Here is a 27,619-nt window from a genome sequence, read left to right as displayed (position 1 = left end):
GAAGTAAGTCCTGAGGCTAGACCAGTTTAGGACCAAAGTTCTAGGTCTCCAGTTTTAAAGGTCCCATATTATTGTCCTTTTCAACCAGTTTAAATAAGTCTCAGAGGATCCCGAAACATGTCTGTTAAGTTTCTTCCCAAAAGTCCTGTATTTAATCATAAACCCCTCTATTTCAGCCCTGCTCAGAACAGGCTGTTTCTGTGTCTGTACCTTTAAATGTAAATGAGCTGTGTCTGACCACGCCCCTCTCTGGAAGGGCTTTGGTCGCTCAGGCTTTCTCTCTCCATGTCCTATTGTTTATGGTGAGAAGGCAGACTCAGAGGGCAGAACAAACACCTAGCTGTGGGAGTGTCACCCACCTGGGGGAGGGGTTACTGCCCTTTGTGATGTCATGAAGGGAAAATCTCCAAACGGCCTGTTAAAGCACACATATTTTCTAAAAAGTGGAGCAGGCAAAAGACGGAGAGGATGGACTTTTCTCATAATTGGGGGGTTTGTAGACGGACTAGAGACACATATTAGTGTTAGAAAATATGGCAAAGTGTATTTTGCATAATATGTGATCTTTAAGTCTTCTTCGATCAAGCCTCACGTTGATGTTGTAAATCTTTGTCTCATTTCGGGGGTAAAATAATAAATCAAGGTTTCTTTTGAGGCATGGCTACCTGGGATTAACAAGATGCTACCATTTCAGCATAGAGGCTTAACAATGTGTGTACAGCCCCTCGTACACAAATGGCTCAAGAAAACAAAGATGGCGACTGACAAAAATGCCAAACTTGAGGCGCTAAAAACCAATGAGTCAGATCACCTGGTAAACTTTCAGTAACACCAAGACTCTTGGGGTTGATTTTGCCTTTAAATAATTTCAACCATGCATGTTTTGGACACTCGTGAGTCTTTTACAGAACCGGCAACACTTTTTCTTTTTGTGTCCAAGACCATCAGAAAGAACTAACAATTAACTTATACGTTGTGGCAACTTAACCCCCAGAGTAATTGAAAGGAAAAGATCAAGATCAACATGCCTTCTCCTCAGAAACAGCAGACCTCATTCACACAACCCTGCGTCCTTGTTAGGGAAACTGATACAGAGTTTGTTGCAGATATTTTATCAATCTACCGATGCCAGCTGTTTTAATTTTGATGAAAACAGTCACACTCTTGCAAATGAGTCAACCCTTCTATCTGGCTGACAGGTGTAAAAATGCTGCTGACATGTGATAACTGAGCTTTAAAGTAACTGTCAAGTCAATTAAAGAGGGAAAGTGTGCAGTGTCATTTACTACAGAAGATCCTCTGACTAACATGAACCTCAGTGAAGCAACAGAGAGGTGAGAATCATGACAGACGTCTGCAGACAATACCATGTTGTTATACGTTACAAAAATTCAGATCTGCAACTAGACGGATCATATGGCGGTATTACTTTGTCAGCTGTTGTTTGGTTGAGAAGGTAACTTTGAACTGACATGCACAGGAAGTCTTTAAAAACCTTTCTTGCAAATGAATTGATTTTATACATTGCAATTTAAATTTGCAATACTTAGTGACATTTTCAGTATTTCTACTACACAGTGTCCAAAACTAAATGTGTATAAAATATGCATGCATGTATGAATGAACTCATACATACAAATCAGATAACAGGGAATTCTAAATAAAACAATGGTGTACACATTCACTACATTTCATTATCATTGGTAGACTTTGCATTATCTAATCAATATTTGGCACATTCCTGCAGAACTGCACAGTTTTAACATAGATATGAGATATTTTGCCATGTTTTATCTCTTTATTTTCATACATTAAAATTGTATGTTTATGTAACAAATCAAATAGCTTAAGCTCAAGGAAAATTATGTCACATGTAATCAACAACAGGACCATCTCGTTCCCCTCCCTGGTGTTTCAGTGTATTCATGCCACCTTCATCGAGCAGATGCTGGGCTTTTGGAGGGTGTTTTTTGGATGTTTTTTTTTAGGGGTGCACAGCTAGCTGTTTGGGGGGTTGGGCTGGTACCTTGGCAGGAGGCCATGTTTCCCAGCCCCCACCACCGATTTCCAGCCCAGGAGAGAATCACCACTCAGCTTCACAGTTTACAAAAGATACAAGCAGTCGGTTCATACCAAAAACTAATCTGAGCGACCTCCGAGGTAATAAGGCTCTGTTGTGACAAAAAAAAAAACACACAGAGGTTTAATGTTCTGTTGGATAAAATCTTCACATAAAGTGTCAGGATGGCATAACACACACCTATCACACTTTAATCAGAAAGCCAAATAGTCTCCCTAACAAAGGAAGAAGTTAGCCATAGCATTTACACCATCTATATGCGTCATACTGCAAATAAATCATGTTTTCGATCCAAAATGATGATACAAAACAGCGTTAAGCCTCTATAAGAACAACAGTAATCCCATACTTGCTATTGTACAATACCACACTTTAAAATGAGAGAAAATATAACTTTGTAATGCACAATAATACAAAATGATTTGAACTATTAGAGTAGCGATTGACCTCACACCCCTTGTGTTCTGTGAGGTTAAAATACTGCATTTGTCAATGGAGTCTGGTGGCTTTAATGAAAGAAGTGTGACGTCTATCTATCTCTTTATATCTCTCATAAATAAGTAGGAATCCTTTCTAATGTCGTCAGATAATGTGAAAAAGAATCTGATCTTTTCAGTGGCTATACAATCCACTTTCAAAGGAGAGCATTGACTCCAAAGGATTTCAGTTTAGCCATTACCACCCTTGTACAGCTGCCGGCTGAAGTTATCTACTGCGGTAATTTTGCACTTATAAGTCCTCTTGACCCAATACATATGTGTCCCAGGTATTTAAAAAAAGTAATTTCCTTTTAACTTATTCAAGCAGTTACCTATGCAGCTTCTGTTTCCACTTAGAATATTGTCAACTGAGAGGATTTGTAAGCGCAGATTGGTAAGAGGGAAATGGCCCTCCACCCGTCCAAACAGATATTGGATAAGATAAACACAATGTCATAGTGAATAATGGAGTGGAAATGAAATGACGGATCAGTCTGATTATCCAGCAAAACTGTTTGGAACGCAGCTCGAGAAAATTTGCAGATTTATGGTTGTGGTTGAGCACAATAACAACATTATGATGCGGCTATTTAAAACTTAAACACAAAAACTGGAACCGGCATTTGGAAGCAAAAGCTAAATTAGCTCTAAACTCCACTGGTACAAATCTATTTGGTTTGGTCAGAGATTTATTTAAAAAAACTGGGGTCGCTGGAAATCTTTCTGCTGTTAGCGTGTGAGCTCATCCTCCCCTTTAAGTGTTTTTTTTTTTTTTTTTTCACTAACAACCGAGGATGAAGCCAGAAGAGTTTGGACTTAAGCCCAGCATGTAAATTTATCTGCCATTTCCAAACAATTTCCATCAGGAGCCATTCAGACTGTGTAACAGGATAATTTGACAGCAGCCCAGTAGGAAAATGGCCAGTGAGGCAGTAATGTTTGATTTATTTCATATTTTTGTCCTTTACGGTTTGCTGTAGCCTTGTACAAAGGCCACAGCTGGATGTGAGAGCTGGTTATACATAAAAGATCAGCGAGTTGGTGATAAATGGACCAATGGATTGAAGGCATAGAATGGATGGTTGGATGTGTGGACTGATGGATGGATGAATGGATGGATTAACAAATGGACAGCCAGCTAAACAAATTAATAAAGTGCATTGTTAAATAGTGAATACATGTATTAATTGACAATATACAAAATTATGCAATACTTAGCTTTATCTAAAAGTTACTATGTTTGTCTACTGTTCCTGTGTTTGCAACATGTTTCCTTTAAATCCAAAATAAACCCAATAAGCATTTCTTTTCACCTCTGGAAGGGCACCATTTAATTTCAGGTTTGCTGATAGCTTCCTTGAGCTTCATTGGACTGTATCAAAAACTGTGTGAGAGCCTGGCCATTTTACACAGGCTTCCAACCCATTTGTAAAATGTGCACATGATGAGTGAGAAATCATAGCTTATTTAAGTTTAATGTCATTTTTCTCTTCATTGCGATTATTGGGTTTTGTTGCATTAATGGCGAATGCTCATAATGAGATAACAATGAAATTATCGTGCAACACATTTAAGCAAGAATTTGAAACAACAACTGGGTGAAGACAATCACACGACTGATGAATGAAAACAAAAAAGAATTGAATGCAACTTGGTGAAAACCTGAAACAGATGAACCACTCAGTGAATGATTAGAACAGTGGATATAAAAACTATGAAGACCGTCCTCCTAATGGATATATGAGTGAATTAATGAACGGATGAATGAATAGTCGGATGAACCAGCAGGGGATTGTTGAAGTGTAGAGTGAACTGATTGGATAACTTAACTGTTAAACCAGTAAATGAGTGAACAAATCAAATAGAAAGTGAACTCACTCAGGCTCAGAGGACAATTTAAACATGTTTAAACCCAACCAGCTCCTTCAATACACCGGTGAAAAGACATATGCATGAAAAACAACCCAGAACAAGTGACACACTTGGCATGAGGCAGATATGACCGGCATGTTCCTCTTCTTTGTGTGTTTGTGTGTGTCTTTGTTCACGAGGTTGTCAGGGCCAAATCTTGTCCTCGTTATAGAAAGAAAAAGATCAAACACTAAAAAGGCAGGAAGGTCTTTTTCTCCCCAACGTCTGAAAACTACTACGAGTCCTTCGAATGCCAAACTGGGATTCTTTGCTTCTCTTTAGTTTCCTTCAAACTACTTTCTGTCCTCTCTTCATTCACAACGCTCGACAGTAACGGTTGCCCAGTTGCCCGGGGCAACCAGATTTGGCCCACCGTCAATCATTTTGTTTGGTTTGATCGGCCCTGTTGGCAGCCACTTCTGCTGTTATTAGACAGAACCTCTGTGTCCCTCTTCACTGGTGTTCATCTCTAAACACAAAGTGTGGTGTTAAAACATGGAATGAAAGAATAGCTTGTGTTTAGATTTCATATTATACTTTTTTTTTTAAAGTTTTTAGTAGTAGAAAGGAATGTCTTATTGTCAGGCCTTCATGCTCTCTCTTAAAGCTATAGTCTTTTACAAGGATCATCCAACACAAGAAACAAGACTCTTTAACCACGTTCACACATACATCCCTGAAAATTTCTATAAAATTTCCGGACAGCCTGCCCCTGACATTTACCTGAGTTCCCCTTTCACACATGTTTATCCCAGAGGGTGTTTCCAGGGGGGTTACAGGAAAAGTCAGGACAAACTTAGGCCCATTGTTCCCACAGCTCAGATGGAGATAATCATACATGCATTCATTTTCTACCATTAGGACTTTTGGTACTCACTTTTCAGCCGTCTCAGTAAAACATCCCTACACAGCTTACAATCAGTACTAAATTCTGCAGCCAGACTATCAAACAAGTCCTCCAAAATGTCACATACGACACAAATTCTGTTTTCTCTACACAGACTTCCCATAAACTTTAGAATCCAATTCAAGATTATTGTGTACATTTTCAAAGCCCTGCAGGCACCGGCCTACCTCACAGAGCTTTAACAGCCTTACACTTCACACCAGCAAATCCATTTGGTCCTCTGATTGGGGTTTGTGGGTTGTTCCATACTCGAGACTTAAGACCAAGAGGAAGATCAGACCCTCCCCAGTTCAAATGGATCAGTGGTAGTTGGTGTCAATCCGAGAAATCCAGGAATGTATCCTAGCTAACAGGTCATCAAAATGGGCATTGGTAGACCTCAAGTAGATGGAAGGAAAGTAAATCCAGACCATAGACAGTATAATGGAGGTAACCACCATGACATCACCCATTGGTTTATTAACTGCTTTTTTGAAGTCTCGAGTTGAATATTTTGGTTGCCACTAGATCCCGACAAATCTTCTCCAGAAGGCAGTGAAACTCTTTGAAGGGTTTTGATTTTATGAAGTGAGACACAGTGTTGAATGATCCCTGGGTGTGTTTAACCGCTGCGTAAATATTTAAATGATCCCTCGTTCAAATTTGTACAAGTAAAGAAAGGTGAAAATTTGGTTCACTTTGGTTCTGCACAGCTTTAGTGTTTGTGAGGGCTGCTCTCCAAGAGATCTCATGTTGTATATAGTGTATATGTGTAAGATCAAACATATAAACCATGTTCTGCAGCAGTATTAAAAGGCACATACAGAAACTAGGATACTGAGGATCTATATTTCTATATCACAGTCTTATCCTCCTGATATTAAACTGCAAAATATTTTCCTTCATGTATGAATCATAATCCGTAACATATTTTAGCACAATTTAGATTGAAATGTTGTTCTTTGATATGCTTTAATTAATAGATGCCAAGATTAAAAGAAGAAAAATAAATCCGTAATATCAGACTCATGTCCAACAGCCTGTGCACAAATAGAATTAATGTGATACCTTCATTTCAAACACCTAAAGGTGGTCATCAAATTACATCAAGCTTCTCTGTTTCATATTCCAGCAGCAGAATCAAACACCAACATCTGTATATTTTCTCAATTATCAACGTTCATCTTCTCATGGATACATATGCTCCATGAGATCTGAGCAGGAAAATTACAGCATGAATTCAAAACCAGCTTTTACCAAAGTCTACACAACACCTGCTGCCACCGCTCTAGGTAAATATATATATTTTTTAAACAACAACAAAGTTTAAGGCATTAATTTCATTAAGATGGGATATGAGTGAAGATAGGCATCTCTCTGGAATACAAAATAATGTTAATAACATCTAACAGCTGCTGTTGTTAGCAGTTGTTGGATGATTGACACACATGGATCTGATTCTCTTTATCTTCTATCAAGTAAACTTTCAGCTTGTTCTCATTGCTAACACACACCGAATAGGGCTGTTTGGTCAGTTGGACCCGTATAATTTCCAGCTGGAGTCCTCAAACTTGTTGTGTTGATGTGTGTTAAAGTCTGCATGGGTGGGGTTGTATGTGGCCGAATGGACGAGTCAAACAAACATTGGACTCATCCATAGGGTGTCTCAATTCGGGGATAGCGTCCATCACAGGATGCAGGTTACAGACCAAGGATCCAGCCTTCGTAGCCTGCGTAGACCGCTCTGGTCGAACTGAAATACGACTTTTCGGTCTACAGAGGATTCCCTGTTTTCGTCGCTAGCTGTCCCCGCCCTCACCACCTTGTTTCTAAGCACCGCTTATAAATTGCATTTCTAAAATAGCAAATGGAAGTACAACAAGAGTGCTACACTGAAATGTAAGCACTAAAGAAGAAAGTCAGGTACTTAAATCATTCAACACAAGAAAGAAACTACTTCCAATGCTGGCAGAGTAAATCCAAACAATTTCACTGCTTTGACAAAAAACCACTGGAGCACAGTGATACACCAACACTGGAGCACAGTGATACACCAACACTGGAGCACAGTGATACATTCACTCAGCATTAGTAGCAGAAGAAATGTAAAGTGGGACTGACCTGGTGGCAGTGTGGGTTGGACTCTCTGCCGTACGAGTACGAAGTCCTCTCTGATTTTCCTGCAGGATGAAGAAAAGAAAAGAGATTACTGATGTCATTCATTTCTCACTTGACATTACATGAATCCACTGTTTGATTAAATAATGGAACAATCCAGATGGCCAAATGTTGACTTCATCAATTGATCAATTCATTAATTCATCATTCTCCTTTTGATTCACTCTAAATGCGGTCCCCTAATCAAATTCAATGTAAAAAAAAAAATTCTAATTAGGTGATAAAACAAACTGTCGAAATCAATAGATGGATTATTATGGATTATCGATGAAGCCTTGACATATTTAGTCAGTTAGGACACTTCAAAAACTGAAAAATTATGATTTGTTAAATAGTTGAGTCTTTTATTTTGATGGTTAAGTCGACCTACCAAAGAGGCAGTTGCCCTATCAAGGACACGGTGCAATTTACATATGGTTAAGTGTCTCTCTCAGTAGGTTAAAGGATCAATCATTCACACTCAGAAAACAGAACATAGATATCTGGTGGAAAGCAGCAAAAGACAGTTCTCATCAGAGGCCTAACAGTGTGTGTGTGTTTAGTGCTCGCTGATCTCACAGCACAACAACAAAACAGACATCTGCTCCTCCTGCAATGTATAGATCATATACAGAGAGAGAGAGAGAGAGAGAGAGAGAGCGAGAGAGAGAGAGAACCTCTTTATGCTATAAGATCCAGAGCAGACACTTTGGGTCTCCGCCTTCTTTCAGATGTAGATTCGGTGTCTTTGGTGGCGTGTAAAGACTCAGAACAGAACAGCATGTACATACATTTCTTCTTTTTTCAAGAGGAATTGATGAGCATAAGAAGACATGAAAAAAATCCAACCCGTCTCAGATCACCACTGAATTTGAACTCTTATCAGTTTGTAATTGAATTCGATCTCTCATCCATGTGTAAAGTATACGACACAACGTCTTGCTGCATTCTTCATGAGGTGGACACTGACCTTCCTGAGTAAATAACCTGTCTATTACACTGCATAGACTCAAATCTTAGCAAGTGGATTTATCTAATTACTCGTCAAAAATATGTCATTACACATTTTATGAGCCTCATATTTCTGACATGTCCTGACAAACATCTTGTTTTGAGATATCACGAGCAAAGAATACGTCCAGAGATGTTTGTTATAATTAAATGGGACAATCAAATTTTACCTGTTAAGTTTCCTGAATGAGACATTACATCTTATCTGTGACCTGCCGAGGGACTGCCGATGTAAACTAGTTCTAAGCTAACTCTGGGGAAATGCATCGAATGGCCACATTTATGATTAATATTGTACATGGTCCCTTTACAAATAAAAGATTAAATTCCATTTTAAGAAACTTAACAGGTGAATTTGCTCTCACCATCAGCAAATACTTTTTTTGACTCATTGTCCCTTTTGTTATATCTCAAAATAAGATGTTATACTGAGGACTTGTCAAGTACATTTCTCTTATGAAAAAGTGTAATTATGAATATTTGTGATAGGAAATGAGATAAATACACTCGCTTAGCTTTCTGTTTCTGCAGTAAGAGGAGATGGAAACAACTAAACATCAAAATGCTGCGTATTGTCAGTATCAGTATAAATCAACCCTTCTGCTGGTTTTCCCTTTATGTATTGTTCTGTTCTCCTCTTGTCTCCCATTGGACTGTTGCCGCTCCATGGAGACTCATTAGCATACTTGAAACCCAACAAACACTCCCAGAGAAACACCTAGATTTCACAAACTTAACAACAACTCTCCAGTTATCAAAAGAGATTCACCAAGTTGTGAAAGTGCAAAACAGAATTGTGCACGTCAGAATTCCATATTTATGATGTACACACTGTGCAGGAAGAATTTGGACAATAAAATAAAGCTGCAGCTGAAAATTAAGAGGGGCACATGATTAATAACAAATGACATCAACAAGAACTACTGAATGCATCACGTCATAGAGCTGTAACTGTCGGGCGCAGCCGAGCAAAACAACTCAACCGGACATGTGAATGTCTTCTTTTTGAGAGCTGGCCACATTCACTCTTTTTAACTTGTTGCTGTAAAAAAACTGAACATGAGCTGAGTCCAAAAATCATTCACTACACCAAACATCGGGACACTCAGGACATTCTTTCTGTGCAGGTCATCATGTTAAGTCTGCTGCTTTTACTGCAAAGCATGATGGGATCTAGTTCAGGTTTACTGACACATGGCTGTAAGCTATTTGTAATGATGCTTTGTGTTGTATTGGTGCATATATGTGTATGCACTGTGCATCCGTTTATAATTAGGCTTCTAGTCTTTTAGACAAATATAAGTTTTTCACACTCGACATTTTGATGTGTATACTTAGATAACATCTGTAATGTCTGTACGTTTAAAATAATTTAAGAAACCTGATTTTACTACATGTGCCTGAATGTTTTATGTGGTGTCTTCAATGTAATTGGAGCTGCGGTGACATGGTCATTTCCTCAAAATGAGTTATAAAATATCAACATAATGGAGACTCATTTAATCGGCTTCCAGTGAAAAGAACTCAGACTTTTAACGACCTCAATCTGGTATTTAAATTATATCTAAATTGAATTATTTCTTCCAATAAGAGGTGTCACCTGACGCATACAGAGCTAACATTAGTTGACATGTCGGTACATTGTGTTTGATCACTGGACGTCAACATTTCATTAGATGGCTGTTTAGCACATAAACTGTATGATCTGATGTCAATCAAGGAAATGCATGAAAAGCTTAAAGTCAGGAAGGTCAATTTAAATAAAACAGATGTTCAAAGCAACGGTTTGTACATTACAACAACCTTCTTCTCTTCAAATATTAAAAATGCATGCATTATTAACATTTTTAAACTCTATTCTTTACAGACAAATGTTCAACACCTTTGCACTTCTCTTTTTTATGAATCTGGCCCTTTTCAAAGCTGAGTCCTTATTCAGGGTATAATAAGTCTCACCTTCCATTCAGACAGCATTACATAACAACAAACTCTGTAGGCTACAGTAAGTACTGGACATGGCTCAGACTCTTGACAGGAGTGTGTCTGATACTTCACCTTTCATTGATTTTAGATCTATTAACCAGGCTTGGTTTCAGTTTGTCCTCTGTCTTCCCTCTCCCTTTTATTGTGCAGGTGTCTTAAGCCGAACCTACTCCTGACACCCGTTTTATGAATGTGAGAAAAAAACAAAACACAGCCCAGCCATCCTCACCTACCCGGCTGTCTTTATAGAACATCTTTGGTCAAACATGTTTAAACATGTGTTTGATTGAAATCAGACATCACAGCTCTTGAAACGCGGGCCAAGGATTGATCAGTACACGACAGGAAGGTGAAGCCTCTTTGGCAGGTAACCCATCATCATTTTAATACACAAACCCAGAGCGTCTGGCTGTGAAAAAAGGTGTCTGATGAATTCCGAAAAATGCAGCGACCGCCGCGGCGTTGGAGACAACAAAGCTAATTTCCTCTCCAGCTTCTGAACAGGCTTTCCTCTCCTGCGAGCTGCGGGACCACTTCGAGCCTATTTTCTCCACGCAGACCTTCTTTTCGGATAAAACCTTAAATCTTCAGCCAGTCTAAATATCAAACCGCGGTTAGTGTGTAATTACATTCTGCGGTGGGTGCAGCGTACGAGATGAAATGGAGGGGTTTTATAGCGAGCGTGTGTGGAGGAAAATGAAGCGTGTACGTGGTGAAGGGTTTGAATCAGGAGTGTATAGACCAGCGCTGAATACACGCCAACATGGTAGTCGATGCAGAAGAGGTTGATAATTACAGGCGTACAGAATGGGAATGTGGTCGACTATGTGTGTGTGTGTGTGTGTGACCGATACAGCGGCCTCGGCTACGACTGATGCCAGCTGGACCGGTTTGGCACATATACAAAGACTCCCACACACACACACACACACACGGCAGCACACACACAAGGTACTGGAAATCACTGTCACAGATGCACAGACACACACACACTCATGCAGACGTTTCAATGTTTACATTAGAATACATAGTGTATATATATAGCCCCATACATACACACAAAAAGACACACACATACCAAAATACAACCACATAAAGGCTCCATTACATTTAAAGACATTTTGGACCCCACATAGACACTCACACACTCACACACACAATGACACACACTCACACACACAATGACACACACACACAAACACACACACACACAATGACACGCACTAACATTTAACATTGCATGCACCTCTGCAAAAAATTCCTGCAGTCAATCCAAATTATTTCAAACAGAATCGGCTTGTAGGGCATAAAACGTACAAAGAATTTGTGTTTCATTTTACAATAGACATTGAAACAAAATAAATAAAAATAGAACAGCAAGTGCACTACAGCATATCACTACTGACAGAGGAAACAATAGATGTATGAATATTTATCATTTACAGGTGTAAATAACTGAAGCGGTATATTTTGTGCAGGAATTTGTCAGATTATCTATTTAAAAACTGAAATTTAGGTAAGAAAAAAAACTGATTTATAAAAATGTATTAGGATAGGTTAAATTTTGTTGTCTAATTTTGAAATTTCCTTGCGTCTCTAATTGGCCGAACAAGTCTTTATTGATTCATTGCTAAATCAAAGACTTATTAAGCATAATTCATTATTTAATAATACTTGGTACCTAAAATCAGAGGTTTTATCAAATACAAACGTCATTATTCAGTTCTTTAATAAAAAGTCCTTTACTTCCAAAAAAATTACCTGCACAAATATTTTGATTTTGATTTACTTAAATTCTTCGATCATTCACTAAACTTTTCTTTTTTTTTAATGCCGTTAATATTCTGAATTGCCTCGGGTTAGGGTACTAAAAAATGTTCTCACATCTTAAACGATCTGAGGAGCAGAACAGAAGTAAAACAGACAGAGGAAAATACATCCAGCTGTGTGAGAAACGGGGGAATAAAATAAACGATATGATCAGAAACAGAATCGTGATCAGCTGACAGAGCGGTTTTCTTTGTGTAATTAACGCGTAAAGATTCGACCAGAAGAACAAAAAATAAGATGATATAGAGAAGAAAGAAAAGAACTGTAGAGAATTGAGGATTGTTTTATTTGAAAGTTTCTCCTCTCCTTCAGCAGCCCCTCCCCCCTCCCCCTGAATCCTCTCCTCTCATGGGCCACGTCTCATGGCTGATATGAGACTTGAAGATGGAGAAGGGCCAACTCTGGCGCGGGTATTGTCTCTGCTGCTGCGGAGGCCCAAATTAAAATACCACTGAGCACAAACACGCATACACAGTCATCCATCAATCAATCCATCAATCAATCTTTCTCTTCATTTATCTTTTTCTGTCTCTTGAATTATGGAAACACACACTCACACAGAAACTGTTCTGCATGCATTTGAAGGCATTTAAAAATGTCTGTATTGTCTTGAGCATTTATTGGCTGCTGATGCCGATATTTTACAAGAACATTCTACAAAATCAGTCATAAAGAGGTAGAAAAAAACACACTAAAAAAAACACAAATTCAAAGACAAGTCAGGACTGAAGATTGATATTTTGCGACATTATTGTGACAATGGTAATTTTAAACATTGAAGTGTAGAATTAGAAAAGAGCTGTTAAATTAAAATTTTAATCGTGTAAATGAATTAATCGCTAAATTTCAATAGTAAATCGCGATTAACAACGTTTTTAATTGTATGTTTAAAATTCCTTCATTAATTTGCATTTAAAAAGCTTTGAGCTGAGAGAACTTTACTTGCTGTATGAATTCAACCCTGCTTTTATTTTTGAAATAAAGTAAGGACCATCTGTTATATCGATGGTTAACACATTAACTTAATCACGGAAAAAGGAACTCGTTAGGGATCACGAACTGACGTCAAACAGCTCAAAGGAACGGTAACAAAGGTCAATGTGTGATGTCATGAGGTCAGTGTGTGATGTCATAAGGTGGATATTACTTTGGACTCGTCAGCTGAGCTGTCTGAGAGTTTGTTAAAGTGAAATGAGACATTCAAAGATGCAGCAGTGTCCTTCTTTAACATCCCTGTGACTACAGGGAGACGCTGAGGAGGATTATCTACGGTGAGCCTAAAGGGACAAAATAGCATGCAATTAATCGCGATAAAGAAAATGAATGCATTCATTTGAGACCTTAATTAATCACGATTAACTCGTTAATGCTGACAGCCCTAAATTAGACACATTGTCCTCGAGATCCTCTAAATGTTAATATGATAAACCCTCACCTTTACCTGAGTCTGAGGTCTTATTGTTGCCATTAACAGCAAATCGATCAATAAATCTTTATTTGTATAGCGCCAATTCACAACTAATGTTATCTAGAGACACTTTACGAAGACAACAAAGAACGTATAGATGTGTGTTTTCCTCTTAATATTAAACTTATTCCCTAAATGTATTTCTGGATTTATATGTTTTGTTAGACTGTTTCTTCAGTAAAGACCAGTGACGTTGTAAAATAAACACAATGCGTTGATATATCCACAATTTCATAGAGAAGTGTAAATATTTTCATGAATTATCCACGTCATCTTAATCCCTCTCCTAAAACAAGAATAAAAGTTGCTTTGCTAATGCTTTGGAAACATTACATAGTTTGGTAAATTGAAGGATATTTGAAAGATAATTCTTAAATTTAAAGTTCTTCATACTAAAAGAGATCCTCTAACCCTGGTCCAACCCCTGAACAAACCCAGCAACTTTTTGACCTCCAGGACGAGCTCATGTTTTCCACACAGACTAGAAATCTCAGGTATTTTAATTAGAAAAAAAAGGCCAGCCAGGGACAGAGCAATGCATGATGGGAAGGGGCAGCCACATACACTGTTGCAGTTGACCGTGAATGGTCACACACACAAACACACACATGCACACGCACACACAAAACCTACTAATGTTATTGCCCCAAACTATAAGAAAAGATTAGTCTTTTTTTTCAAATAATTTAATAATGGACTCTGTGATTCGATCAAAAGAGGGGAGTTTAATTAATTTTAAAAAATGAACCCAGTAACCATCTGAATAGATTGCATAAAAAAAGATGATCTCCTTTTCTGGGGGCCTTTGACATTGGGTTTTAAAAATCAAATCTTATTCATGAGCTTTTATTTTATTATTTCTTTGAGGTAGTTTTGCTCTGGCAGTAAAGAGAAAAAAAACCTCAGTTGGAGAAAAGTCCTTAGAAAATCTTCGATTGAAGATAACGCAAGATCCAACATAAAAGTCGTACCAGTATACACGACGCAGTCTGGTTTTGGAGGTCTCCCAGAGTAAAAAAAGGTTTTAACTTTCTTCCTGTGCGACCTTTTCTATCGTGTTCAGCAAAGTCTACAACGTTCAGTTTCTGTGAAGCTCTTTTAGTACCATCTGTTTACGCTTTGTGGAATTGCACTCCTACTAGCTACAGTACGGTAGAGCTCTCAGCCCACGGTGAATGTTGTGAAGTACAGACTCTCGTCCCTCAAGTTTACACTGGTATATTAGGAGGGTGCGACTAACTCCTTCTACTTTACGATACCAAACCTCAGTGTAGAGAAACGATCGACAGTCTTCAGGTATCTTTCTTTCAGATTTGCTCGGCCAATTATGCGCCAATCCAGAATATTTATCCTTTATGTACCCGATTCTAAAGTCTATGAATCTTGAACTCTTACTTGGGTTGACACGAGGCAACTTTAAATTGGGACGGTTGCATTTAAAATCAATTCTCGGAGGCTTGCTATGCTAACAGCTTGTATTCATGTGGAAGTGCTTATTGACTGATTTGTTTTTTTAATGACAATATTGAACATTTACTCACACCTGAAGTAATTTTTGGAGCACAAATACAAAACATTTGCTCATTGCAGCTTGTCAAACATAATGATTGCTGATATTTTCTTACAATAAATGTTATATTTAGATGAAATGTTTGGGTATAAGTTAAGGTGTGGTTGGAGCTCTGTCGTTTGTCTCGTTTTCTCCACATGCTTTTACCTATTTATGGAACTTTTTATGTTATTTGAGCCTCTAATCAAAGGTCATTTTCTCTCACCATGTGATAGAAAATAACATTTTTTTAATCTTTAATTGTATTTGGACTACAATTACACAATTGGATAATTTCATTTGTTGCTTTTGTCCAAAGTCATGTACGTCAGAAAGTAAGAACAAAATGAGTAAGGATTTAGAAAGCGGAATATAACGTCAGTAATTGCCAACCAACACTGGCCTGTTTCAGTAATAAGTCATGACTTTAACTTCATCACACAGAACAACAACAATGGAATTATCTGTCAAAATGACACACAGAGGATCACTGGTTCTTACATCCCGCCTTTTATACATCTTCACCTCTTCTTCTATCTCAAGTATCAGTTGTCACGAGGGGAAAAATAACCGAACAACAAACACTGAACTTTCTCAAGCCCAAAATAAACCCACAAAACCAAGGACTTCTAAACTCATCTCTACTCTCGCCAACTAATGGATTTCTCTGAGGAACCCTGCAGTGACATTTTTTCCTGGCCGACAAACATAAACAGGCTCATTGGCTGCGATGAGGACCCCCGGACGACGCGCCGCTCGTTAAGAGTGTGCTGGCTGCAGAGGTACAAAAGGTGGAGGAGGGGAGGTCAGCCCACTCCGCTGTACAAAGCCCATAGAGAAGTTGGTGAGCCAGGGAGGACCAAATCCCTGCTAATCCACACAGTGCAGAGAGACCGAGAGGAAACACAAATAAGCTCCATTACAGACTGAGGACTAACAGGAAGCAGGACGTTCTGCTAGACTATGAGCCGTTATCATAGTAGAAATTGACAGAGGTTATTGGCCCAGTAATAATCACTGATCGTAAAATTATCTTGACTATACAATACTCTCATCTTCAAGATTTAGATTCAGATTCAGACACCTGTATTGATCCCAAAGTGTTATTCACTTTCACAGCCGATTCGTATAAGAGGATATTTAAATCAAAAGGAAACGAACACAATAGCAGCAACTTCCAGACAATTACGATCACATGTCAGTGACAACAAATCAGCAAACTCACAGGTTTTCAAATGAGAAGGCAGGTATATACAACTCCAGGTAAAGCTATTTATAAACATGTAATTGGAGGACTATAGCCTCTGTACATGGGAGCGTGCGCACTAACCACTAGACTACCGGCGCCCCTGTAGAGTTCCTTCATGGGTCAACAGATTTATGTGAATACTACAATCACTAATAATGGAAAACAAAACACATCCATCTATATATCCTTTGTTGCTTTTTGACCTTCAATCTAAAGAAAACCAGGAATCTCTATCAAGATTTTTACTTTGCTAAAAACTGTAATTAACCAAACTATTTTTAATCAGTTTTTTCCTTCTCTAAAGGACACCAAGTGTTTCCAAAAAACAACAACAAAGACAACAAAAAAACTTGTAATCAGGCGTAACGCTACAGAAATCTCAGATTCTCTCTTTGTTTGGATAAATGCCAGAGTCAGAAACTGAAAAATTGTCTCTAAAATTCATCTCAGTTTTCATAAAACCTCTAGTTCTCCATCTCTTACCTTCACAAGATGTCACACAACCAGTTTTGAAAAGGTCACTGATATATTTGACCTTTTCTGTGGTGTCTGTATTCAGCACGTTCGCTGACATTGAGTGTTTTACAGAGCAAGACACAGCCCAACTCAAACCAGAGAGAACAAACACTCATAACTCGTGATCTAAAACTAGAGACACACTTACTGTGTGTGTGTATAAATAGCTGATTTTGTTGGACTCGCCTACAGAGCAGAAGCCCACAAACCAACATCACTTTGTATTCTGGTCATGTCTGCCTCCTCCAAGCCCAAAACGGCTCTCAGACCTGGAGTGTTACTGTTGTATTTTTTTTCTACACTGTTGCAACGAGAGGATTTTTGTTCTCTTTAGTTTTTTTTCTCTCTTGCTGATTTTCTTTTATGCTTTTTTTTGGGTAATATCTTGATGGCATGATTAGAGCAGAGCTTGGATAGCCAGGTCCAGTTTGGATATGGTTTATAGTTGCTTAATTATCTGGATTTATAGGCTTCATGGCCAACAAATTATTAATATGTTTTTCAAGTTCATTGGCCGATTGGAAAGCAATGCCTGGTCTAAAACTAGTTCATGGAAGCAAAAAAGAACCAGCTCCCACAAAGGAAAACTGGTACAGCCAGTAAGCGGGTCCAGAGCCCATGAGACGCCTATGTCACAGTCTGGGTGGGGTGATCATGGTCAATGTATGTTTGTGAATGCTCATAGCTTCGTTATGATGTCATGCTGCAACTCCATGTTTCACTGTCATCAGACAGATCAGACAAACCCAACACTGGCTATAGCGGGAGCCTTTAATGAATAAACAAATTTTGCTGCCAAAAGGAACTGAAGACAGAAGGGAGACAAGTTGAAAAGTGGAAAAACAAAAGAGAAGAAGCAAAAAGATGGGGCAATAAGAAGTAAATAGAACAGAATAATGAAAAAGAGAGAGGTAGTCCAAAGAAGAAGAGAGAGGAAATACATTAAAAAGGAAAATAAATAAATGACTCAATTACATTAAGTACTTTTAATAATTGCTGTGAAATCACTTGACTTTATTTACATCTAAAGTTAAACACAAAAAGTGATTGAACATACCAATATGAGAACGGAAACCTCACCATTCCTCTCAGAAGAAAATAAAAAACAACATATTTCTGTGTCTCTCTCATGTGGCCATTGACTGACTGTTTGCAATTCAGTGAGAGTTTGATAAGTGTGTGTTTGTGTGTGTTTGTGTGCATGTGTGTTTATGTGGTTTAGGGGGACGGGGGAAGTTTTGGTAAAATTGTAATGGGCACTTCAACTTTAAATTTTTCCAATTATAACAAATACCACTTTACAGAATGGATCAGTGCTAGATTTTTGACTAATATTATATGTTTATCATATCTTATTTTATCCAGACAATGTTCTGATTCTAAATCTTTCAATTCAAATTCAGGGAAAAAATAATAAGAATTTATTATTTTTTGGATTTTTTTGCAAAAGGGAAGAATCATTTTTGAACATGTGAAATGCTTTTTGATGCTTTGGCTAAATTGTCTCAGGAATTTTAAATGCTAATGAAAGCTTTAAAATAAAATGAAAACATTTACTTAAAAAAACATTCAATCTGACTTTTCTAATCCACTTAAATCTCCATCAGTTCCTCCTGACAGTGCTTTTTTATTTAACGGTACTCTTTTATTTTTACCTTAAGGCTCATTAAGAGTGGAATAAAAAAGATGCAACGGCCATAGGAAGCAATGCCGACGTGTTCCTCTTGAACATCACATTTGACATCTGTCAGTTGTTTTCATTCAGAAAAAAAGGGAACACGATGGAGCTGTTCTCTGAGTCGATGTTGACATGTCTTTCAGAGCGTCATGTCGAGTGTTTCTGTGTGTGAAAGGAAACACTCAGAAGACGTGATCTCCTCTGACATCCATATAATGAGTCCATTTTAATAAACTATGTGACTAATAGTGCGATTTGACGAGGATGGCGAGATGACGAGAGAAAAGAAAGGGAAGAGGGAAGAAGGGGAGGGGGAGAGGAAGATGGATAGAAGAAGGGTTAAACTCCCTCTTCCTACATGCTGTGTGTGCGTGCGTGTGTGCGTGTGTGTGTGTGTGTGTGTGTGTGTGTGTGTGTGTGTGTGTGTGTGTGTGTGTGTGTGTGTGTGTGTGTGTGTGCATGTGTGTGCGATGGGGGAGGGTTGGACTGTGCAGACATGAATCATTCCGAGCGATTCAAGCGTTTCCATGACACCGCCGGGCACCGGTCCAGAAGTTTCTAAAAAGTCTGAAAGGTACCCACAAATACATACACACTAGCACACAAACACACACATGTGCACACACACTCTAGCAGACAATCCCGCCAGCACTGAATTTGAAATAATCTATATATTTATTCATGGCGTTGTCTTCCCGTGTAAAGCGTAACATTTTTGGGGGGATCAACATTAATTTAACAGACGATGGTCGATGAGTAACCAGCATCTCACAGACACGCACACACACAAACACACACATCCTTCAGTCCCAGCAGGCATTGATTTCTTGGCACCGGTGCGAGTGAATACATCAAACAACAGATGAACGTATACGAGCGTCGAGAGCGACTCGAGAGACGCAGCATCCAGCTCACATCTGTCGGCTTCTACCTTCAGCCATATCAGAGCAGATCAGACCAATGATCGGACGACTTCTATCAATCTTTTTCTTAGATTTTCTTCTGTCAAAGATTTATTAAGGCATCTGAAAGATGTCTTGAAGTTACTTAAAATTGTCTTTAATTAATTTAGAGTTGAAATTCCCTTTGTTGAACATCTCAGACAAAGTTTGAGAATAAATACATTTTTAACTGGAATCGGTTGCTGACAATATATGTGGTTATATGACCTGTAGCAGAACAGTATCTTGGCTCATTTTTTTTTTTTATTCATACAAAGATAAAGTATTGAGGTTACAGTACCCACTTTAACACAAATTCAAATTATTGTAAGGAGGTGTTAATCTTTAAAAATCAAGTTTCGGAACGTGTTTCATATTTAAAACGGACCACTTAAGCCACCAAATATTTCACTCAGTTTGTGTAACTGGTCAAAAGGAAATAAATTTGTTCTGATATTATGCACTACACTTCCCACAATTCAATGCATAGTGGTCTGTTAAAGCTGCTTTACTGGTCTTTTCTCTGTTACTGTGATAGTTAACCTGAAGAAATTTGAGAAATTAAGACTGACATTTTAAAAAAAAGTCAAAATGTATTATTTTTGGAGAAATCACTTCCCATATTTGGGATTTTAAGATTCTTTAATAAAGGTTTGACATTTTTTTTTCCAGTTTCTGCATCACAGTTTTTTTCGACAGGTGCTGATGGATGTAAAGCCAACAAAATGGAAAATGTTTTTAAAAAAGAAAGACAAAGACAGTTCCCCAATAATACATTAAGAAATAGTTTTTGTCAACTTAAGTTAAATGTAGTAAAGTTACAAACATAGAGAACAGTTGTTGTTGATTTTTTGTGTACAATATAAAAAATAAACAAGCCCACACAGGCTTTATAGACAACAAAGTTTGTTTCTTCTCCCAGACTCCAAAAACAACATCTGCTACTAAAAGCAGATCGGAAAAAAACTTTAGACTCATCCCGTCTGAGGAAAACTGCACACTTGAAACATTTCACAAATTCAATAACAATTTTAGAAACAAAACAACATGATAGTAGTTTGTTTTCAATGTTCCCTCCTAAGGTGCTAATGCTATTGACCTTTGTCTACATTATGATGTCAGACCGATTCTATAGGAATAGGTCTTTTGTGATTGAAAACTATTAGAAGTGTTTCCAAAATGAAAAATGTTGCTCCCCAAATCAGAAAGCATGACTACTCTTCTTTTGTGTTATTTTTTTATGTGAAGCCTGTCACATCATATCACTACAACTGCTGGATTTCTATATCTTATCAAATGTTTTCCTTTTTTTTAATACATAAACTTGATTTACTTGTTGAGTGTCTTGAAATGAGATGTTCTATCTTGATGAGTTAGTACGTCTCACTTAGTAGATATGTTTGATGAGTAGTTAGACAAATGCACTTGCTTAGATTTGAGCTTTTTTTGCAGTGCTGTTAATGTCAACGAGACCCAAAGAACAGTGCCCCCCTTCCCTAGTTACTAAACAGCCTACATTATCCACACACACACACACCCCATTCTATCTCATCACACACACACACACTACTTCACCCCTCCTCCACCCTGGAATCAATGGACAAACAACAACGAGAGACAAACAGGGCCACATCACAAAAAACCCCTCCAAGCAGCAGGAACTAAATATGAGAGCTACATTTCAATTAAAACAATTTCCATTGAAGCTTTTCTATTTCATGCACTACATGAAGAAAAATAAATATTGTCCAGTGTGCCTCTCATTAACAAAAAAAAAATTGGAGAATTTTATTTCAGGTTCCACGTTTCCTTTCTCGAAGCTTAGCTTTTCGTGAAGAAAAAACGTTGCCGATTTTCAGAACATAGTGTGTGTGCAGCGCGAGTGTGTCGCTGTGTGTTTTTTGTACGTGAGTGTGTGTGTGTGTTGGTCTCAGACAAAACAGGGCTGCTGAAATGCGGCAGGCACTGCAGATTTTTGTTGGCTGGCTGACAACGACGTGCCAGTGCCAAGCCCCGACGGCGGAAACGACTAAAAGACGCATAAGGCTGGCATTAGAGCCCCAAATCTTCTCTCCCCCTCCATCCCTCCTTCTCTTTTCTCCTTCTCTTTTCTCGCTCCGTGGCACGACGTTTACTTTGGTCGGGGTCTGACTCGATTTGGCAACGTTCTCACCCATTCGTGAATTTATCAATCTGTTTTTATTTCGCTGTGATCTGATGGGAGGGGAGGGAAGTGGGGGTAGAAAACATGGCACCTGAAACACAGCGGGAGGTTAAGGTAGACTATCGCGCTCACATGTTTTTTTTTTTTTTCTTTTTTGGACGTCACCTTGTTTCTATGCTCCAGTTTAACCCCCCGTGCTCCTTTCATAAGTGTCGCCGAATGAGAATTTGGTAGGATTTGTTTCTTTCCAGGATTTATTTTTCCCTTCGTATCTGCTGCCTTTGTCTTGAGGATTTTGGGCGACACTTCCACAAAAACCTGGGACACAATAGCATCTGGAGTTACATCCATGAGGCACTGAGCCCATGTTCTTACTAAAACCTAAAACAAATGAAGAAACCAGCATACTCAAATTATGCTCCCAAGACAATAAAACACAGCACAAAAAATCTCCTGTAAACATTCAGGATTACCTCAAACTAAAAGCTGTGTTTGGAGTCCATTATTGATGGAACAATATTTAGCAGCAGAGTAAACAAAGGCGGGATGCTCCAGTCGTAGCTGTAAATTGTGTTTGGGTATTGTTCGGCAGACAGATGACGACTGCTAATGTTGAATTAAAAAGGTTCTTAGAGGTGGATTTAACACGTTTCCTCTTGTCTTCAGGGTTGAGACGGAAGGCGAACGACGCGGGAGACAAAGAGAGAGGTAGCAACGAGAGAAAAGGTGTGAAATTCTGAATTAGCAGCACAATATGGAAGTATTAAAGTGCAGCACAATGAGCCGTGTGAGAGCCACACAGTGTTCACTGACACTGTCTGACTGAATAAAGATGCAACGTTCAGATTCACAGGTTTTCATGTGTCACACAGGAACAGGCCAGGCAACGAAGTGAATGTTTCACACCAACACAGCTTATATTTATGGTATTAAAAAAGATCTATGTGTCTCCTGACCTTTTTAATTCCAAGGAAACACAGTTTTCAGACTTGTTTTTCACTTCCTTTAGTGTTGAGTAAAAGCTGGATATGCCAGTTTTTGTTATACCAACAATAAGTTTGGCTAGTTATCTGCATGTAAGTGTTTCCTCATTTAGGACAGTTTCAAAGATTAACTAAGTTTTAACAATTTTTTCTCAGTTTTTTTGTACACAGCAGTTAATGTTTCTCTTTGAAGGATGCACTTTGGGAGTATTATGTGCCACAACGATAACTAACTTTAGGTAGAAAGTCAGAAAAAGGGTTAAACAAGCTCAAGTCCATTTATCATTTGCCATCTATCAAAACATGGAGGTAGCAGGTACTGTATACAAGAATTTACAGAGGATACAAAGCCTTGTATGTTAATACAAAGCTAACCAGGCTAAAGAAGCTGACAATTTGACGGTAACAAAGTGATGTGGGTCAACAGAGCTAACCATGCTAATGGAGCTAACACACGTAAGGGTGATTTCGTTTCATGATTCTGAGTGAGAAGGTGGAAACAGTAGAAACTGGGTTTGTGTTTTCTTGTCTGGTTCAACCTCTCTCTCTCTCTGTGGGAGGAGGAGGGGGAGGGGGAGGTGGGGCGACCCCAGAGAGATGGATGATGGGTCAGGTGCTGTCAGACTGGAGGGGTCAGACGTCAGAGGATCCTGTGGGTCAGCATCACGCTCTGATTTTCTCCTGTCACTGTCATGGCCGTCTGTCTCTGATCATGTCTGCTCTTCCTTTCCTCTCCCTTCTTCCATCCTTTTGTCATGTTCTCCTTTGATAGGTTTATTTCCCCCCGTCGCTGTAATATCTTTGATTGTTCTAATTTTACAAATTGAATTTAGTTTTTAATGGATTTAAAATGTTTCTGTTTGGTCGATTTTGTTCTCCCTAGGGTTTTAAAAAATTCATGTTTCCGATTACAAAGTTATTATTTTACTTTGAATCGTCATTTAAAATCCTGTAAATGTCCTATTCCAATGGTGTTGCAGAATAACCAGACATAATAAAGAATTTAAAAAAAATAGAGGCCATAACAGGTCTGTTTGGTTAAAAATATTTTTCCACATCAGGTCAGCACTTATATATACTTATACTTATTATATAGAAAATATATGTATGCACTAATGTATTGTCTTGTTTCATGAAAAGCTTAAGTCAATGAGCATGATCTTCTCACTCTTCTCATGTTCCCTCTCCTGCCATCAGTGACAGACCTAGCCCTCCTCTTCCTCCACATGTCCTCCCAGCTTAATACCTGTATTTAGACAAATGTGACAGCGTTTGAACACCTGCACGACTGTAATATGAGAGGTAGATCAGCTGTAGATCTGGGAGCTGCATCACATCGCTGATGTGCTCTGTGTGATTTCCGTGCGACCACCTGGCTGCAGAATAATGACATATCTGCACCCACACGCTGTTCAGGAGCCGGTGATCAGAGCGGCTTCATCACAGCAGGGCAGACCCCACCTGACATCAGACGGCAAAGGGAAGAGGAGAGGAGGGTGGAAATAGATGGACGGAGGGAGGAAGGAAGGACAAGATGGAGGAGGAAAGCGAGACAAGATGTCTTAGTGCCTACATAGAAACTGGTTCTCACCTGCTTTTTATTACAAGTTATTATACAAGAAATCAACAAAGTCCATACCCAGCTAATTAAAAATTAATTACAATGTGGGCTCTATCAAGCTTCCATAATATTCACTCACGACAGCTCAGCATTTGAAATGAGCTCCTTTATCCTTAAGGGCTCAGAATAAACAACAACTGACAGCACCTTTGCAGGAAGAAAAAACAAGAATAAAATCTGCAGCTAAAGAACTCACTTCACCTGTTTACAAAGCCATGTTCATCTACAGGGAGGATTAAGTCATCCAAGCGTGCATGGTCATTGATACCAAGCTCAGGTCAAACTGTTCAGCAGATAATAAATGCTCCATCAGCTTCCCAATGTAATTCCAACAGATATCTGGTGTGATGACATTTTATAGAAACACCAGCATTCATATTTAAAAAAGAATATTGTTAGAGAGAGTAAAGAGGGTACATTTAGCGTAAACCTGGTTCAACTTTGAAATGGCTAAATGTCTATAATGATGATGTTGATGGTCAAACTATAACTAACATTTGCTAGCAGATGTTTTCTCTTGTTTGGTCCCAAATCAATATCTATGACTATAATAAACCTGTGTTCAGTTCATTTTCTTACATGCTTACCTAGTCACCATGCAGGCTAACCTGATGACATGCTATATGCTAAAGCTAGCTTAACATGTTCTGAGGGGGATGTTAGTAAGCCCACCCTGGTCATTAACTTATGTTGCAGTTAACAGACACTTCAGGTATTATGTCATGTCTAATAAAGGTATAATATATGACATTTTCAACATTAATAAAGTAGATATCATATACAGCATCACTGAACATATCGGTGAGTAACGCCTTTCTAAAAAAGAGTGAAGTCAAACTTCCACTGGGTTTGTTTCTCTTAGCACTGTGTTCACACGGGACGGGACAGCGCTTCCTTCAGCTCATGTTTCACTCAGACGCTCAAACATGTTTCCTTTATATGAACCGCTCGCTGTCCAACCATTAGACCTTCCCGCCGTGGGGAGGAAAGCGCCACGGCCCCACCCACTTAGGGACGCTGTTAGCCGAGGCACAGAGTCAGAGTCTACAATACAAGGAGAACAAACAGACTTTCTGACATATAACTCTTAAGAAATAAAAACAGAATCCACCTTGAGCTTCACCTGTGATTTGAGCTCAGTCGTAGAAACGGCTGCAGCCGGTTGGCACACTAAGGGAGGTGTGTGGGGAGGAGGGGAGGCGGTGCGCTGAAGGGACAGCTTTGTTTTAGATTCAGAGACTGGTGCTCAAATGAGACATCTACTGGACACCTACCCTGAACGTCGCATATTATACCTTTACAGAAACATGTTAGTTGTGGAGCATAAGTCTTCTCACAAAGATCGTAAATCTGCCGTTAACTCACTGAGAGTTTAGACTACAATTGTGGCAATGTGGTGTCGATAGTTTCTTTGTTCGACCAGAAGAAGACAATAATCCCGCCTGCAAAGCTCTGATTGGTTGATTGGGAAACGGAAATGGCTAATTAGTACAACAGTAAACCTTTATGAAATTCCAAAAAAGGAGATATAACATGGAGTTGGTCCACGCCTCTGCCTTGCTCGAGTTACTGAGGCAGAGAGGGAATTGAACCTGTCAACCTGGCAGATTCGTGGCGGTTTAACACTAACAGCATGTTTTTTTTTTTTTTTTTTCCAGCTCTTTGTCAGCTTCGCTCTCATTCAGTGTGTGCCAGCGGAGGCTCTGCCCGCTGCTTTCACATGGCACTGCCCTGGAAGCGTGGGAAAAAAAAGGGAAAAGCTACGACTTTACCCTCGTCTGCTGCCATGGAAACAAACCAACGGTCGGGACATTAAGGCAGTGATACCAGGGGAAACTTTGGGGGCCACTCTGGCTGCTCTAATTTAGTTCTTTTCTTTTTGTTTAGGTTCCCTGCTCTCTGCACCCCTTTCCTTCTCAGGTTTTGTCTTCATTTTCAGCTCTTGTGCATCTTGGTGCTCAACCAACAGGGGGGCAGACTCTGCTGTATGAGATGACTCGGGAGTTTTTTTTGACTGGTGGTTTCTCATTTAAAAAGAGTCTCAAAAAATGAGTTGATCATCACCTTGAATACAACATAAACCAATGACAGCCTCTTTGAATAATATTTTGAATTAATTTGATGTCTTCTTTGATTCCTCAACTGACCGCATTTTCTAGAAAATGTAATAAAATCTTCTAAAATATCCATTCAAATAATCGCTCTCATTTCAGAAAAGAAAGAAGTTGAGCACATGTTGGCTTGATAGTTATTTATTCATTTTAAGTCAGCAGACTTCATTAGAAGCAGCTCATAAATTCTTTCAAATGAGAGCGGACATCAGTGGACTTCTTTTTAATCAATAATCTCTGTTCATCAAAATTACCGCAAAGTGTATCAATCATTTAGTTTTTTAGTTATTTATCGCTCGCCGTTCTTTGGGCTCTCTGTGCCACTCTCTGTTTCATTCCTTCGTGTGTTCAAATGCCCAGCCAGCGCCCGTCTCCTTTAATTATAATGTGTGCATACATGTGTGTGTTTGTGTTTGTGTGTGTGTGTGTGTGTGTGTGTGTGTGTGTGTTTGTGTGTGTAGCAGGGGAGCAGGTGATTGGTTAGCAACAGCTGGAGAGAAAAAGGAGAACACAGCTGCAGGGACAGAGGAGAGGAGAGAAGAGGGAGGACAGAAGGAGACAAGATAGAAAAGGAAAGGAGGAAACAGGAAAGGAAAGGAAAGAAGGAAAACAAGAGGAGAGGAGAGAAGAGGAAAGGAGGAAACAGGAAAGGAAAGGAAAGGATAGAAGGAAACAATAGAGAGGAGATCAGGAAAACAAGAGAGAGGAGAGGAGGAAACAAGAGGAGAGAAGGAAAAAGAGAGGAGAGGAGAAGAGAGGAGAGGAGGGGGAGAAGGAAAGGAGGGGAGAGGAGAGGAGGAAACAAGAAAGGATAGGAGAGGAGGAAACAAGAAAGGATAGGAGAGAAGGAAACAAGAGGAGAGAAGGAAAAAGAGAGGAGAGGAGAGGAGGGGGGGAAGGAAAGGACGGGAGAGGAGAGGAGAGGTGAGGAGAGGAGAGGAGAGGAGAGGAGAGGAGAGGAGAGGAAGAAACAGAAACAGAAAGGATAGAATGAAACAAGAG

General features: G+C 39.0%; 1 protein-coding gene across 1 annotated transcript in view; it reads right to left on the bottom strand.

Moving 5' to 3' along the window:
* The window catches only part of LOC132992603 (transcription factor 4-like), a 219,231-nt gene that overhangs the window by 118,981 nt on the left and 72,631 nt on the right, over nt 1-27,619 (bottom strand). Inside the window, exon 6 of the mRNA XM_061062028.1 lies at nt 7,478-7,536. Within this exon, the coding sequence (XP_060918011.1) occupies nt 7,478-7,536 (59 nt within the window). The remainder of the gene's footprint in view (nt 1-7,477; nt 7,537-27,619) is intronic.

This window comes from Labrus mixtus, chromosome 17 (genome assembly GCF_963584025.1).
Source record: "Labrus mixtus chromosome 17, fLabMix1.1, whole genome shotgun sequence".
NCBI classification, from domain to species: domain Eukaryota; kingdom Metazoa; phylum Chordata; class Actinopteri; order Labriformes; family Labridae; genus Labrus; species Labrus mixtus.
Note: the sequence above shows the minus strand (reverse complement) of the source record. Positions and strands in the feature narration are given on the sequence as shown.